We start from the raw sequence: 16,000 nt of genomic DNA on the forward strand, positions 1-16,000 counted from the left end.
GTTTTCAGCACTCGAGGACCCCCTCCTTTTCCCTCATATGTTGAAAGGATTTTTTCCATTTCATTTCACTCCACGCCCTCCAGTCATCACTACCCAGTTGGTCTTCTGTTGACTCTGTATCAAGCACACTAAAATTCATCTCCAGATTTGGCAATATTGGAACTATCCTGTTTCTCTTTACTTTTACTCTCAGCTTTAAAATGCCCTTGTGTGTTCTACTTGGTGTTGGAGACAGGGCTGAGTAATTGCTAGATCAGTGATTTTCAACCTTTTTCATCACACAGCACATTGACCAGGCATTAAAATTGTCAAGACACACCATCAGGTTTTTGACAATTGACAAGGCACACCGTGCTGCCAGTGGGGGCTCACATCCCCCATTGGCCCTACTAATAAATGACCTTCCCTCAAATTCCTGTGGCACACCTGTGGACCACTTGCGGCACACCAGTGTGCCACGGCACAGTGGTTGAAAATGGCTGTGCTAGATTGTATATTTGCAGGGGGAAAAAAGAGAATTCAGCCCTGGTCGCAGTAGCCATTGAGTGAAAATTGAGATCTGTTTCCTATAAGGTGGGCGGGCTGGGCACAGTGAAAGACTGAGATTTCTGGGGTGGGGTCTGATGATGTCACAAGACTTACAACTCTGAAAAGTAGAAGGGAAATCTCCTATCAAGTGCCAGTGACCTAGCATAGGCCAGTCAAACGAAATCTGTATAAAATCTCTGGCACTCCGTCTCAAGAGCTTGATGAAACTGCTACGGTTGGGTCTTCTCTATTATATCCATTATTTTGTCCATCCCCATCCCTGCTGTGTTTTTGTTTTGCTTGACATTCAGACTAATAAAGAGTTCTGGAGAACTCTACAGCTTGCTGACTATTTTGGTATATTTTAGTTGATCCCAACATTCCCAGTGAAGACTTCACTGTCTTTTTGGAAAAGTAAATATAGCCATTTTTTTCACTGAAAAAAAGGAAATCAAAAGATTAAAGATTCCCCCCTCTTCTTTCCAATTTCCCCATCCATTTGCTGAGGGCTCTTCTCTGGCACTGGATCTCCCTGGCCAGATGCAAGGGGGGGCACCAGGATGCAGGTCTTTTATTGTCTTGTGTGCTCCCTGGGACATTGGTGGACCTACAGGAAGATGGACCTATGACCTGATCCAGTGGGGCTGTTCTTATGTTCTTATGATGTTTTTGGCCGTCCACTAGTATGCAACTGTGTGGCATCCCCAGGCTTCACTTCCTGAATCTCAATTTTCGCAGCCCTGATTTTAGTTGATTGAACTGTGGATCCCCAAATTTGGGGCTGGATTCTTTTTAGCAATAAGTGAAACTGCTTCCATGTGCCTCACTGAATTATTCCCATGCTTCAAAAGCAGCCTATCCTCTCTGTGGATAATGTGTCGATATTTCAGTTAAAAGTCATCCTGGAGCCAGCTATTTTGAATTCCATCTTCCATTCTGTCACAGTGGTACCACACTTTTGGAGAACCTCTGCGAAATTGCCTGAGATTGCCCTGACGAAGGTCTTGGGCAATCCCACCAGAACGTAGCCCTCCTAAGATGGTGGTGCCCAACCTCCTAAAAGCAGAGGCTGCTGTAGGAATTAAAGGGTGACTGGCTGGGTTGGGAGGGCACCTCTCAATGCTGCAGCAAGCCTAGACCCCTGGGGACAAGTCTGGGAAGTGACACAGGTGGGGGAAGAGGCTGGCAGGACTGCTGGACACCTGGAAGTCCTCTAGAGGGGAAGAATGATCCTTTTGGCCAGGGCCTGACCCTCCTGCCGCTTGGCTGTTCTTTCTTTCAAGAACCACAACATTCAGATGTTTCATTCTGATCTGGTTTCACATTCTGGCCTCCATCCTCCATCCTGATGGGTGGCCAATGCTAGCTGTCCAATGCTAGGAAGCCTAGGGCAGTGGACCAGATCGGTCCCACCCCCTGCAGAACCCCAGCCCAGTAGCTGAACTGGGTTCTTTGTGGCTGAAGCAAGATCTGAGGACCAAAGGCCCTGGCATGCCTCAGGAAGAGACAGCTCTTCAGGGCCTGGAGGCAGATCCAGGAGTCAGGAGCCCTGCCTGAAGCATGCTGGGACCAAGTGTGCAGCAGCTTGTGAAGGGAACAACCCTTGGATTAAATAGAGCCCCCCTTCCTGCAGCAACGTTAGTTCCTTGGTCTGTTTCCTTTAGAGAGGTCCCCTGAGCTAGGGCCATGAGCAAGCCCAGCCCATTTGATGCAGCCCTACCCCCTTGGGGTGGTGCCTCCTCCCAGGGGCACATCTCACATCCCCGTGGGGGGATTAAATTTATTGCATTTACAGCCTGCCTTTCTTAGAGAAGCATTAGGGCAGCGCACATTTTTCTCCCGCCTTTTTATTCTCATAATGAAGTTGTGCCTGGCCCAAGGTTAACCAGGAAGTTTCATGACTGAGTGGAGAACTGATCCCAGGTCCTGTTCTGGTGCTCTAACCACTACACCACATTGGCTGTCTTAGCAACTTATCTTTTAAGAGATTTTTAGGTCCCCGTCACAGACGTCCAGTAACATCATTGGTGGGCCAGACCTGATTCCAGACATGGAGTGTGAGAAAGTGGACAATGAATTACTCTTGATGAAGATTCTTGGGGGGAGGGGGTTAAGCCTGCTGTCTTGACAATAGGGATGGAAACTCAGTCCATGTGCCACCTTGTGGTTGAGAGGTAGAACAGCAGTGGTTGGGGCAGGGATGAAAACCTACCTGAAAAACTTGGTGGAAGGCAGGGGATTCTTCCAAGTTTCTGCCAAGTTACAACTTTTGAACTCCATCATGCTTCCTCCCCCTCAAAAATGTTGTGTCATTGCATCTTGTTGTCGTTGTGTCATTGCATCTTGTTTGTTGAGCAACATTGCATCTGTTGCTCAAAACAGACCAATGTCTTTGCTTGTTTTACTGATGGTGTTTTACATGGTATATTCTGCGGCCTGGACAGAGTGGTTGTTAGACATTTTCCAATTGAGATAAAATGGCACATGCGTTTTTAAAATAGCAATTGTGGTCATGTTGACTGCTAACTAAAGGTTGGAAATCTCTCTTTCCCTGGATCCTAGTATGGTGTTGTTGAATTATGTACAGCAGATGGTTCCCTGGTATATCAGGAGGCAATTTTACATTTGTTAATGATGGCAAGATTGGTATTTGGGAAACCTTGGAAGGCTTATTTGTGCCCACTGATAGAGGATGGTTGTTTAAAGTTTGGGAGGCAATGAAGCCACTCAAATTAACTCTCTTTAAATGAGATCAGCTTTAGTGCCAGTTCCAGGAGGTGGGACAAAGTCCTGCACTTGCCCTCCCCAACAACAAGAATGGGAGGAGGAGTTTCCACCTAGACATGTAGGCAGTGATGCCCCTTCCACCCTCTGATGGAAGCGTCTCCTAGAGCAGGGCTGTCAAACTCGTTTCATACCGAGGGCCGAATGGCATTCGTGTTGCCTGCTGAGGGCTGGAATTCATGTTGTTAGGCAGGAAGTGATGTCATTAAACAACCAAAAATAAGCACTTTTTCTCAGGAATTCATTAACTGAAAATGACAGAAGAGAAAACACACAAATCTTTATCATATTTCAAGATATGGGAGGTTGCCCCTTTAGCAGTAACAGCACTGCTCAGCAGCTGAGAGCCTGAGGGCCTGATAAAAAGCTTCCACGGGCCACATCCAGCCCCCAGGCCTTATGTTTGACACCCCTGTCCTAGAGACAGGGTGCCTGAGTCTATGGGGTGTGTGTGTTCATTGTAAATGGAGGAGCTGGGTACAGTGGCAGTGTAAGTCATTTGGGTGGGGTTTCAAGGATTGGCCTGGCTGTGTGGGCCCTGACCAGTACCAAACCAATACCCAACTCTGATCATCTTTATAAGATGTAAGCTGTTAACTGGTTTATTGCAAATTGTACTGAAGATAGGGTTTTGAGTGTTGAAATTAATTGTAATTCGGCTCTGAAAGGAAGACTGGGGAGCTGCTGGGAAGTTGTATAATCCATGTTGTTTCATCATATTTTCACAATATTCGTAAATGAAAGACATTTGTTTTAATATTTTAACTGTTTTAATGTTGAATAACTCTGTGTAACATCCTGAGCTCCACATTTTGCTCCAAACATTTTTCGTTCCTGGTCCACCAAACCTTTTTCTTTTTAAAGGGACTTGTGTCCTAATGGCTTTTAAAGGCAACTAAGACAAATAATACAAGGCATTGAAAAACATCGTCTTGGTGCAGGAAAATGTTTGACAATCTTCCAGCTCTTGTAAAAATTTGACAGTGCCAAGAAAATGCCTCTCTAGCAGCAGATCAATTTCTTCTTATATTGGATGTGTTTTCCCCATTAATGTGTGGTTTTTTTCTCCCTAATTTGCTTGTAATGCCTTCTGTTTCACTGCTTACAGATGATGGGAAGCTGTCCTTGGAGGAATTCCAGGCCTTCTTTTCTGATGGGACTCTTAACGAGGAGGAGCTTGAAAAGCTGTTCCATACCATTGATTCTGACAACACCAAGTGAGTTTCCCTTGAACTCCTTAACCAGTCCACCAATCTGTCCTGCAAAGCTACTTTTGGTTCACTACCGTTTTCGTCCTGGGCTAAGTGGCCATGTAAACACTGAGACTGAGGAGTCATTATAAACTCATGGTAACTGCAGCAGCAAGGAAGATTGTGTCCAGATTACAAGCAGAGACCCATGAAAACTAGAGTGGGCAGCTGCGGATGGGCAAGGGAGATTAGAGTTGCAAGACCCTGGATAGCTCCAAGGGAGTAATTTGCTCTGAGAAGCTGAAGCTTTCCATACTTCCCATGAGAGTGGAAGGCTTGAAAGGGCAGACTTCTAGCCCTGAAGGCACATACTTGTCTCCTCTCTATTTCTGCCTTGCTTGTTGCCAGTGGTGTGTGCTGGACCTGGAGAATGTAAGGTTTCTGGTATGGGAAGTGTTGGTTCTTCAAGAAGTCTGGGGGCTTAGTCTCTGTGGGTGCTGCCTCTGAAGGACTCTTGTCCCAGGCGCTCTTCAGGCCAGCTCAGTGTTGAGGACTAATTTCTCTCTTGTCCCGTAGCCTATTTTGACTAGTTTTCCTGCTACCACCCAAGGCCAAAGGGACTCAGAAGAAGGCTGCCTTGTGAAAACCTCCTTCGCACATCCCTGGTGGTCCCTTAAAAGCCAGACAGTAGTGAAAGCTGGCAGGCTGGCAGACATGGCAAACCAGCTCTGTCCCCAGTGAATGGAGACCAGGCAGGCAAACAATGAAATAAAGAAAGTTTATTAAGCATTAAAACAGCAAAACAGTGAGGAGTAAATTTTGCCCTTTTAAGTCCAAAATAAGGCATGAAGAATTGAGAATGGCGTAGTGAGTGACTTAGGCAAAGGTTGGCATGGAGGTTGAAAAGCACACTGAAAATAGAACAAAACATTAACACATAACATGAATGGAACTGTGAGTACTTCTCCTACGCTGTGTACTCATGCCAGTCCAGTCCAGGTTCATGGTCCCTTGCACCACATCTGACCAGGATGCTCCCAATGGCAGGCCACTTCAGAAGGGGAGTGTGTACAACCCAACTTTCGTGGTCTTTTCTACATAAACAGACATTGATCCACTTTCACCTGTGGGGTTGAATACTGGGCTTTCACTGGGGTCCTTGACTTGCCCATTTTTAGGACTCCAGTGTGCTTCACGATCCAGTGCATTGGCTCAAATCCACTTTCTTTGTCCACCCATCAGTTGGGGAATGAAGAGAAGGTGACAAAGAGTCAACGTAGGTGAAAAAATGGGCAAAAGAAATAGAGAGAAATTGGGTATTTTCACCACACCTGTTATCTAAAATACAGAGGAAGTTGGTCTGAACGCAAGAAAACCTCCAATGCCTGCGAGCAACAGTCTCATTATTAACTCTTTATTGAAGTTGTACACCAGCAAGAGAGCAATGGAAAGCAGCAGGCAGAATCCCTGCAGGGACCAGCCAGTCAGCTTCCTCTCCATCTTCATCACACAACTATATAGCTTTTAGCTCCAGCAAAGATGATTCAGAAAAATGTGGCAAGAAAGGCTATCTGCACAACTGCATTCAGTAGCATTAGTAGCAAGACAGTCCATGCTTGAATCTGCTCCACCCTGTTCATTTGCTCAGGGTCTGTCCTTCTGCCTTCGCACCTTCTGCTTGCTGCACACTCCAGGCTGATCTTTGCCCTGCCTTCTGGACAGGACATTCTAAAGTCTGTCATTACTTAATTTGTGCCAAAAGGAATGAAAAAGAGTTGGGGATAAAATGCTCTCATAACCAGAGTTAATCTGATGAGTGCGATCACACTGTTAACAAGATCTTTTGTTATATGTGATCAGTGCCAACTGCATTGTATAAAATAGCAGTGGGAGTAATTACTCCATTATAACGTTTACAGTATGTTTGCTTTTCTATTGTAGTAACCCTGAAAAAGAACTCTGTAGCTCAAGAAGAATGAGGCCAGCTTGTAAATAAAAAATGTTTTACATGGCACCTTTGAATTTTTCCTCAGGCTAAGCTCTGGGACTTGTGCTTTCCAGGATGCTTGATGTCTTCAAAAAGACTTGGGCACCTGGGAAAACTGCATTTGTCAGGATCCCTGGTGTCTGGGGTGCTGCCTTAGCAGTGGTCCATCAGGGAGGAAAGAGACTGCCAACAGACTCCCTATTTTGTGTCAGGTGTCAGACTTTGCCTTTCACACCTGACACTTGGTCAGGTAAGGCAGGAGATCAGTGCAGAACAAGGGAGTTCTTCTCTAACTTGGATTAGAATCCAAGCTGGAGAAAATCTCGCAGGGCCATGATGCTTGCCTTGGGTTGAAGGCAGACAATATTACTTAGCACTTCTGTCGCATTTTCTGAGTGTGCCAACCACTTTGGATGTATTTTATTTGGTTGGCAACCTTCAGTCTCGAAAGACTATGGTATAAGCCTACAGCACCTGGTATTCCCTGGCGGTCTCCCATCCAAGTACTAACCAGGCCTGACCCTGCTTAGCTTCCGAGATCAGACGAGATTGGGTATGTGCAGGGATGGGACTCGATAGCCTGTATTTATTTACAGCCCAATCCTGAGCTGCCCGTTGCACCAGGTTTGCCGTAGCGCTGAGACAGCTGCTGCAGCTGCCTGTGTGGAACAGGGCAGCCGCTGCTGGCTCCTCGGGGGAAAGGAACTTTTATCCCCTTCCCCTGGTAAGGAAAGTAGCCCCACAGTGGGGCTACTCAATTCTGCAGTAGAATTGGACTGCAGCCAACACAGAACTCAGGATCCAGTGGAGTGGAGCTCCAATGGTCCCCGCTCCCTCCCCCTGGCACGCCTCCTCCTTGCCCTTTCCCCACCCTCCCCCATCTCCCCAGAATGCCTCCTCTCTGCCTTCCCCCTGCCCCCACCTACCTCTCCGCTGCTCGGTGGTCTGTACCACACTCAGCGCTGGCAGACGGCCAGCGGTGAGAGCTCAGGATTGGACTCTTAGTTTTTTACAACAACCCTGTAAAAATCATGCCTGAATTCATGCTTTCATGATTTTGTTCCGTGGCCTTAAGCAAGTCATTCCCTCTTATTATATCCCAACTGAATGGCTTAAGGCCATCTCGTGACTTTAGGCCTGATTCTCGACTCCTTAAATGAAAGTCTCAGAACTGCTTGGTGAGTTTGGTAGGTGTAAGCTCTTTGAAGGCAGGGACCTGTCTTTTTGCTTGTGAAAGTATATCAAACACCATGTATGGTGGTGGCAAATAGAAGCCTGAAGTGGTTGCCCCAATGGCAGATTGGAGGGGGGGGCTCCTGATGCTGTTGCTACCACCATTCATCTCTGCTTCTTCCACTGCTGCCACTGCTCCTCCACCTGTGCTCAGGACATTTGGAAAGGAAGGCGGGGACAGAATGAAAGAGGTGGGGAGAGGAGAGTGAAGGGCTTGATGTCTTCTTGGAGACACTCTAGGGGGGAGGTGACTGCAGCCATGGTACTGGGCAAGGGGAGTGGCATTTGACACTGTCAGTTCTCACACTGCCCTAGTACAGGCTGCAGGAGTGGAATTCCCAAGTGTCTGATTCCCTTCAGTGATAAATTTCCCCCTTGTTGGCATCCTTCAGTCTCGAAAGACTATGGTGTCACTCTCTGAATGGTGGCTCTGGAACAGAGTGTCCTCTCCAGTGCGCGAAGCCTGGGTAAATTAGGTATGGAGGATAGGCTGTCACCCATGCAGCAAATCCCCCCTCTCCACGTCACTGAAATGGTCCAATGGAAAGGCAGAGGCCAATACGGTTGGTTCCAGCGGCGTCGCAGGAGTTGCCAGAACATGACTGTGTTCAGCCATGAACTGCCTCAGGGACTCGAGGTTGACTCCTGAAGCCTCTTCCATAACTGGATGTAGCCACAAGGCAGTGGAGGTTTGGGATCAGAGTTTTCCTTCTCTCAGATGAGCTGCCTTCCCAGGCTGACGAGTCCCATCCACCCAGTGGCTGTTTAGTCGCCTCTTACGACAAGTACAGCCAAACTGAGGGCCTATTCTTATCCCCAGATCCCAGGGGAAATTTCCCCCATGAGTTTGCTTTTCTAGCATTTTCACACGCAAGACGGGCTGATTCCTGTAGTTTTGATCAGCAACATACATGCACAACCTCATGCCAGTTGCAGGATTATTCGCCTGCATTCTGGTTGTTGGAGAAACCAATTATTTTTACTGCCATGTTCAGCCACTGTATCATCTCATTCAAAGCATGCCTTTTTAATCTGCACTTGGTGGCTTTAATGATGCTGAACATTTAAATGGGTTTTGCAGTGGTCCCTCTTCTATTACTGTCAGGCTTGTGTTTTTAATTGCCTGTTTTCTTCTCTGCGTCTCCACATACACCACCCCTTTTCTTGATACAGGGAAGTGCTGTGGTCCATTTGACTGTGCCCTAGATAAACAAAAGTTCAAACTGGGTCTTGAATATCAATTAAGCTATGGAATTCAGCCACATTTCTGGAGGAGAAAAACATGAAACAGATACTGTCTGCCGCTATGCTAGCCTAGTGCCTGATGTCAAGTATTAAGTTGAATCCAGTGAAGGAGGGAACAAAATAAATGAGCAATGCCAGGGATCCTGACAAGTGGGAACCTGTTTGTGCTTGGAAAGGTATGTGTTGTATTCATTCAGAGTGTGAGATATTGACACTGCTGCATGGGGAGTCTACTTTCAGCAGCAAACCTGAGTGTGCCCTTTCATAATGTGTGAAAAGACCCTACAATTCTAGAAAGTTTAACAGATTCGGCTTCAGCATTTGAATAAGCCCAGTATGAGTCCTTTGGAGAGTCGCTGCGTTGCTTTTCTCCTTACTGCTGTTCAGAAGGTTTTGTCTTTTAAAGTGGTGTTTGGGCTGCAGTTTCTCATGAGCAAGAATTCAGCTGAAGGTGGCAGCTCTGCATAAATCCATTTGCCCCCCTTTCCATTTCCAATTCCAATTCAGACCCGAAGAGAAATCTCATACTATTCTGGTGAGACAAATTCCCTTGGGTAATTTCTTTGTCTGCTTACTGGAGCAAAGCTTTGGAAATGGGACAGACAAGTTTAGTAAAAAAATAAATCAAGCAAGAGGCATTCACATGCCACCGTTCCTCGTTAATTATCTCAACTAGGCCTCAGGTGACAGTAATTGCTTCACTTTTGTACGCATGTGATTGTCTCCAACAGCAAAAAACAAAGAGACTTCACCCAGAGTACGCAGCCACATTTTATGATATGTCCATTTTCAAAGAATTCCTCAAATTTCAATAAGGGATTAGAAGACTGCGATGAATAAGAACAAAACTTGGTTGGCTTGAATTTCCTGGTGTGATGGGAATTCTACCTTCATCAGGGCTGATGGCTTCATTACAATAAATTAATGGGGGGAAGAACACTATGACTCCCCACAGTTCTGCCCACAGCTGCTCTCTGGTTCATTCTCCAGCAGCATCTCCAGGTAGGAGTGGGAACGATCTCTGAAACACTGGGAAGTGGCTGCCAGCCAGTGTCTGACAGGGCTGAGCTAGGTGAACCAAGGGCTGGACACTGCAGACAGGAACTTCCTGTTTGTTATTTATAGGGCTTCCTCCATATATTAAGTACAGAAACAGCAGTCTGTCATCTGCCTCTAGATCTTAGGGTCATTTGGACAGCACTATCTTACTTAGGGATAAGTAAGATAAGGGGATAAGAATAGGCCCTCAGTTTGGCTGTACTTGTCATAAGAGGCGACTAAACAGCCACCGGGTAGATGGGACTCGTCAGCCTGGGAAGGCAGCTCATCTGAGAGAAGGAAAACTCTGATCCCAAACCTCCACTGCCTTGTGGCTACATCCAGTTGTGGAAAAGGCTTCAGGAGTCAACCTCGAGGCACAATCCGGAGCCGGAGTCCCTGAGGCAGTTCGTGGCTGAACACAGTCATGTTCTGGCAACTCTTGCGACGCCGCTGGAACCAACCGTATTGGCCTCTGCCTTTCCATTGGACCATTTCAGCGACGTGGAGAGGGGGGATTTGCTGCATGGGTAACAGCCTATCCTCCATACCTACTTTACCCAGACTTCGCGCACTGGAGAGGACACTCTGTTCCAGTGCCACCATTCAGAGCGTGACACCATAGTCTTCCGAGACTGAAGGATGCCAACATCTTACTTATTTCTACTCAGAAGTTCCACTGAGGTCAATGCAACTTACTGCCAGGTAACCGTACATAGGATTCCAGCCTTAAAAAGCTAGTAGCTGGCAAAGCTATAGTAAGTTTTTTTTTTTTGTTTGGGAAAAGGCCAGTATACCTCCTAGTCCCTGAGATGACACACCACCGGTACTGTGGCAACAGTGGTGGGTGGATAGCTGGCCCCAAAACATGGGGGGCGCAATGACCAGCGCTCTGTTGGCAGCAGATCAGTAGCCCCTCAATCACTGCTTGAGGTAGCCACTTAAATGCATGCGTGGCCCAGCCCAAGAAATCAGCAATTTACCCTTGAAATTCCACTTAGAAATGTGACTTTCCCAATCTAGCAAGGAAGACTGACTTAAGGCCCCATAGTAAGTCTGCTTTAAAATTGCAGTCTAGAGGTAGTGGTGTGTGTGTGTGTGTGTGTGTGTGTGTGTGTGTGTGTGTGAGAGAGAGAGAGAGAGAGAGAGAAATTGCCCACCCATTCCAAGCAGTAAATTTAGGAGTTCTGTTATAAGAGACTTTTTAATATAGAAGTTAGAGTCACAACTGCCACTCACTAAGCAGCAAGTGACCTGCAGAGGAATGCACCTTGACAACTTAACAAGGTCAGTTCATAAAACAAGCATGAAATCCTCTTGACTGCTTGCCACCATCCTACATGAGGTTGTTTCAAAAATCACTTTCCTGCCAGCCCCCAGAGGTTTGGACTTGGTAACAAAGTTTAGTACCTTTTTCTTTCATTGCTTTTCCAGGTGTGAGCCAAAATTACACTTTTGGAATGAAGCTATCTTTCAGGTGTAGTCTTGCTTGACCAGGGTCAAAACAGATGTGACCTTAGCAGTACTATCTTAACCAGTCCTAAGCATCCTCCGAAGTGCCACTGTATTCAATAGGTTCAGTAGGTATTCAGTTGCAACTTAAATGTATGTTTGCTTTCTCATCTTGTTTCATTTCTTTTCTAATACTGTAGCTCTGATAACGCTGTTCAGGCACTGTCAGTTAGCTATTTTCTGCTGATTCTCTGGAGAGAATGAAGGGGCAGGGCTAGTTCTGATCTGAGCAGTGTCTGCTGGTGATGTCAGTGATCCCAGCAGAGAGCCGCTCACAAAGTTAAAGGCATTTTCATTTCCTATGACAAAAGGAAATGTAAAGATATTGTAGCATCTTGTTTAAAGTCAGAAATGAGGTGCAAATTTATTACAAATTGTTACAGGTGGATGACTGGCAGGGCTGGCCAGTGCGTGAGGCTCAATTCAAAGTGTTGGTTATGACCTTCTCAAGCGCTCCATGGCTTGGGGCCAAGGTGTCAGGGATCACCTTCCTTCCTAAGAGCCTGCTCATCCCTGAGATCACCTGGGGAGATTCTCGGTGCCCCACTCTTATCTGAGACAGTTTATAGTGACGCATGTATTAGTTGAGTTATACAACTAGGCAGGGCTGGCCCATCCATGAGGCCAACTGAAGTGGTTGCCTTAGGCAGCAGGTTAGTGGTGGATGCCTACTTGCCTCCGTTGCTGCTGCTGCTCCTTCCACTCCCTGGATTTGAAAAGAAAAAGAGGCACAGAGAAGACAAGCAAATGTGGAGGGGAGAAGTGTTCAGGGCTAAGATTGTTGGCGTGTGGGAGGAGCAGAGGTTGGCACATCATCGGATGGGGGAAGCATTTGAGATGCAGCTTCAGGTGTTAGGCAGTCTTGGGTCAATGATCATTTCTTTGTGTGAATTAAACTGGGCATACAAGAGGCTGATTTCATAAATATGGCATTAGAGGAAAAACCTGAAACTGTTATTGCCAAGATGCAGTGAATACTGTCTTCTCTCAAATGTGGTCCTGAATTTCTCCACTGAGTGCTTAATCAAACACGTTCAGTGTTAAATTTCTTCTAAATGGAGATAAATGGGATGGTGCTTGAGCAGAATTGCTAGAGCCAGTGGACATTAGCCCAGGTGTTGCTTTCACTGGGGGCTAGTTAAATGATTGCTTTTGTCATCATTTAACTTGTGTTGATGCGAAAGAACTCTTACTTGCGGTTCATGGCCAGAGAATAGATCCCAGTAGCAGGGCACTGACTCAGCCTTTTAGCTAGCAGTAAAACTTATGCTGCTGTTCTCTCCCGGAGCTGGAGTATAGAAGCAGGAGAATGAATTTCATACTAAAGCTGCAAGGAAACATGATTAAGTCATAAACAGAAATAGCTTGCTCAGTGTTGCTTGGTTCTGTTTTTTTCTGCTTAAGGAAAGGAGAGCAGCACTGCAGGTTGTGTAAGAGTCTGTCCATAATGGGAAGGTTATCCCCTGGTTGCAAAGTGATGGGAGCCTTGAACCAGAGACGTACTCCATGCACTTCCCTTGCAGCTCACAGGCAGAGAGAACTGTTTCCCTGAGCAATTCTGCCCTGCAGCACCTCCCCTGCAGGTGTCTGGACAGTGCTACTGCAGCGACCATCCCAGCAGAGGTGGCAGAGTGGTTAATGTGTTGGACTAGGACCAGGCAGACCTGGGTTCAAGCCCCTGCTCAGCCGTGAATCTTACTGGGTGATTTGGGGCCAGTTCCTACTTCTCAACTTAACCTACCTCACAGATCTGTGATGACAATAAGAGCTGAGGAAGGAGCTGTGCACAATGCACCGATCCCTTTAGATGAAGGGCAGAATATGCCTGTGAAAAATCAATAATTGTATCTCTCATTTGAGCTTCTAATCCTGGATAATGAGGTGTGCATCACTGCTCATAGATCAAGCTGTGACTTGCCTGATCACCTGCCGGTCTGTCCATGGGGTAGCCTAGGTCTGGGGTTAGTCTAGTGAGCCACGTTTCAAATCTCACCTTTGCCATGAAATCACCAAGTGGCCTTAGGCACATCGCTTGCTCTCAGCTCCAGTCTTCTCCATCTGCAGTATGAGGGTAATATTATTTATTTTACAGAGCTGTTATAATAATTTATAATAATTGTGATACACTAGATAATAGATTACCACAATGGATAATAATTGCTATCATAGATAATAATTGTGAAACACTGAACATTGCTGTGCTGTGCCCTGTGTATAATGATGATTCATGTGGTCACTATCCCTGATCAGAAGTGCAAGAAAGAGTGAAAAGAAGAGAAAGGGTGATTGCATTGCTCGGTGGCAAGAGGAGTCTGGAGCAAGACCTTGGCTCACCAGGGGAGAGCTCAAGTCCCAGGAAGACGGGCACCAATGGAGCTTGGGGTAGATTTGCAGGAGGATGTGGGCAGAGGAAGATGTAATTGCAAGGCAGGGTCTGCAACTGGATAAGCAGTCCAGAAAGCAGACAGATAGTCCAGATTATTATTATTATATATTATAATCAAATAGGAAGTTTGAACACAATAGCAAGTAGCACAGGGGAGAGAGGAATCCGGGAGCCAGTTGGTCTGTCCAAGCAATGGGCAAAGCAGAAGAGTGAACTCAGTTCTAAGCCCCACATGGAAGTATTTGTAGCCATGTCAGGAAGCCACTAACAGATATGCTCTCCATTGGTGCAGTAATAAATTTTGAAGTGCAAGAACAAATACAGGTCCAGCCTTGTTAGACACGAGTTTTTTATACATGGGTGTGACTCAACACAAATGGCCTCTGCAAATGATCTGAATGTGCTGATCCCTGGAGAAGGAGAAAAATGCATCCCTTTAAAATCACAGTTTAAAAAACTGCTTTTCTTACTTTCTTCTCTTACCCGTGGAAAAATCCATGGATTTTACTATCTCAGCGTGATGAGAAGGGCCCTTTAAATTAAAGGAAAACAGTCATTCAACAATAGCCTCTTTAATATGAGAGAAGGCTGCTGGCTGACAATCCATCAATCTTTCTCACTCTGGGCACTGAGAACAACTTCACTTTGAGAAAAGCAGCCCCTCCCTTCCCCCCATCAGGTGAAAGGAAGATAATCACTCTGCTGTGGGTGAAGGGAGGGGTCGCGGCCTCAGAGTGAAGCCCTCCTCTTTTGACAGGTATGATGTTTCATTGAGAGATCTGGTTCATCTCACCCCAAACGCTTGGTGTGGGCTGCAACAGTTTGAAACAAACGTACAGAAATTGAAAAGTGGAATTAAAAAAATATCCCAGATAAATGTAAAAAATTTCTTACAGCCCAGTCCTAACTAACCTTCCAGTACTGATGCAGCCATGCCAACAGGGCATGCACAGCATCTTGTTGGGGGGGGGGGGGTAATCACAGAGGCCTCCTCAAGCTAAGGAAACATTACCTTTACCTCAGGGCTGCATTGGCACTGGAAATGTGGCCATGATTGGACTGTTAGAATTCTAGCCTATGCATGTTTATACAGAAGTAAGTCTTACTATGTTCAGTAGGACTTCCTTCCAGGCAAATTGCACAGGACTGTAGCCTTTATGTAACTTGAGCTACATACTGTGTCTCAGGCAGCCCTTGGGAAAGACTGTGACCTGGATGTGTCCATATGCCCCCTAGACAGATTTCTCAGTTTGCCATCTGCTAAAGCTGATGCTTCTCAGCTTAGGTTCTCTGAAAAAGTGTCAGAGGAAGCACCTGAGCTCCACGCCTTGCACGCTTCTCTCCTGGCAAGGGTTCAGGTTTCTTCCTTTGCCACTGTTCCTGCTTGCAGGGCTTATTCACTTGCTGCTTTTGCAAAGAGCGGAGGCATTTAAGTCTCCAGGGACTGAAGGCTGAGTCTGGAGCCAGCCACCAGAAGAGCTGGGCTGTTTTTCCACACCTGACAGTGCATTTTTCTAACCACTGGATTTCATGCCCCATCAGTGAGGAGCCTGAAGAAATAATTTCTGAAGTACAAATCGAGCAAGGAGGGAAATGCTTTCCTTGTGTGGTCTAAGCTGCATTTACTCAACACATCAGCCGCCCCTGCAGGGTATCAACTTGCATGCTGGCAGCGGAGAGGGAGGAGATGCCACTGCTGGTACCCCCAAGCAAGAAGCAGCACAGTCCTTCTCAGATACTTTTGTGGGTGGCAGGAGAGTAAGTTGGGATGTGATCCGGTGAATGTTAAGCACTTGCGTGGATTTCCTAATGGAAGTGAAGCCATGCTTTAAAGAAAAATATGAATTATCTTTTATTCTGCTTTCTACCAGTTTACCCAGAGCAGATCTTGAGCTGCACAGCCTGTAATTTATGGATCCTCTCAGATACCTTTTTAAAATAGTATTGGTGTGTTGGCTACCATACAGTCGTATTGCTCAGAGACTGTTTTAAAAGTCCAGTTATGTTTTTTATTAAAAGATCAGCCATTTTTTAAGAGTTCTCAGATAGAACATCTGGGCCTTGCTGTTTGTTAATTTTTAACTGCTTCCCTGGACT

General features: G+C 46.2%; 1 protein-coding gene and 1 pseudogene across 1 annotated transcript in view; one reads left to right on the forward strand and one right to left on the reverse strand.

The window, feature by feature from the left end:
- Nucleotides 1–16,000, forward strand: part of NECAB2 (N-terminal EF-hand calcium binding protein 2) — a 155,168-nt gene that overhangs the window by 49,978 nt on the left and 89,190 nt on the right. The window contains exon 3 of the mRNA XM_066637400.1: nucleotides 4,421–4,529. Coding sequence (XP_066493497.1) covers nucleotides 4,421–4,529 — 109 coding nt within the window. The remainder of the gene's footprint in view (nucleotides 1–4,420; nucleotides 4,530–16,000) is intronic.
- LOC136660899 (5S ribosomal RNA) lies at nucleotides 6,952–7,070 on the reverse strand (annotated as a pseudogene).

Source organism: Tiliqua scincoides, chromosome 9, assembly GCF_035046505.1.
Source record: "Tiliqua scincoides isolate rTilSci1 chromosome 9, rTilSci1.hap2, whole genome shotgun sequence".
Lineage (NCBI taxonomy): Eukaryota > Metazoa > Chordata > Lepidosauria > Squamata > Scincidae > Tiliqua > Tiliqua scincoides.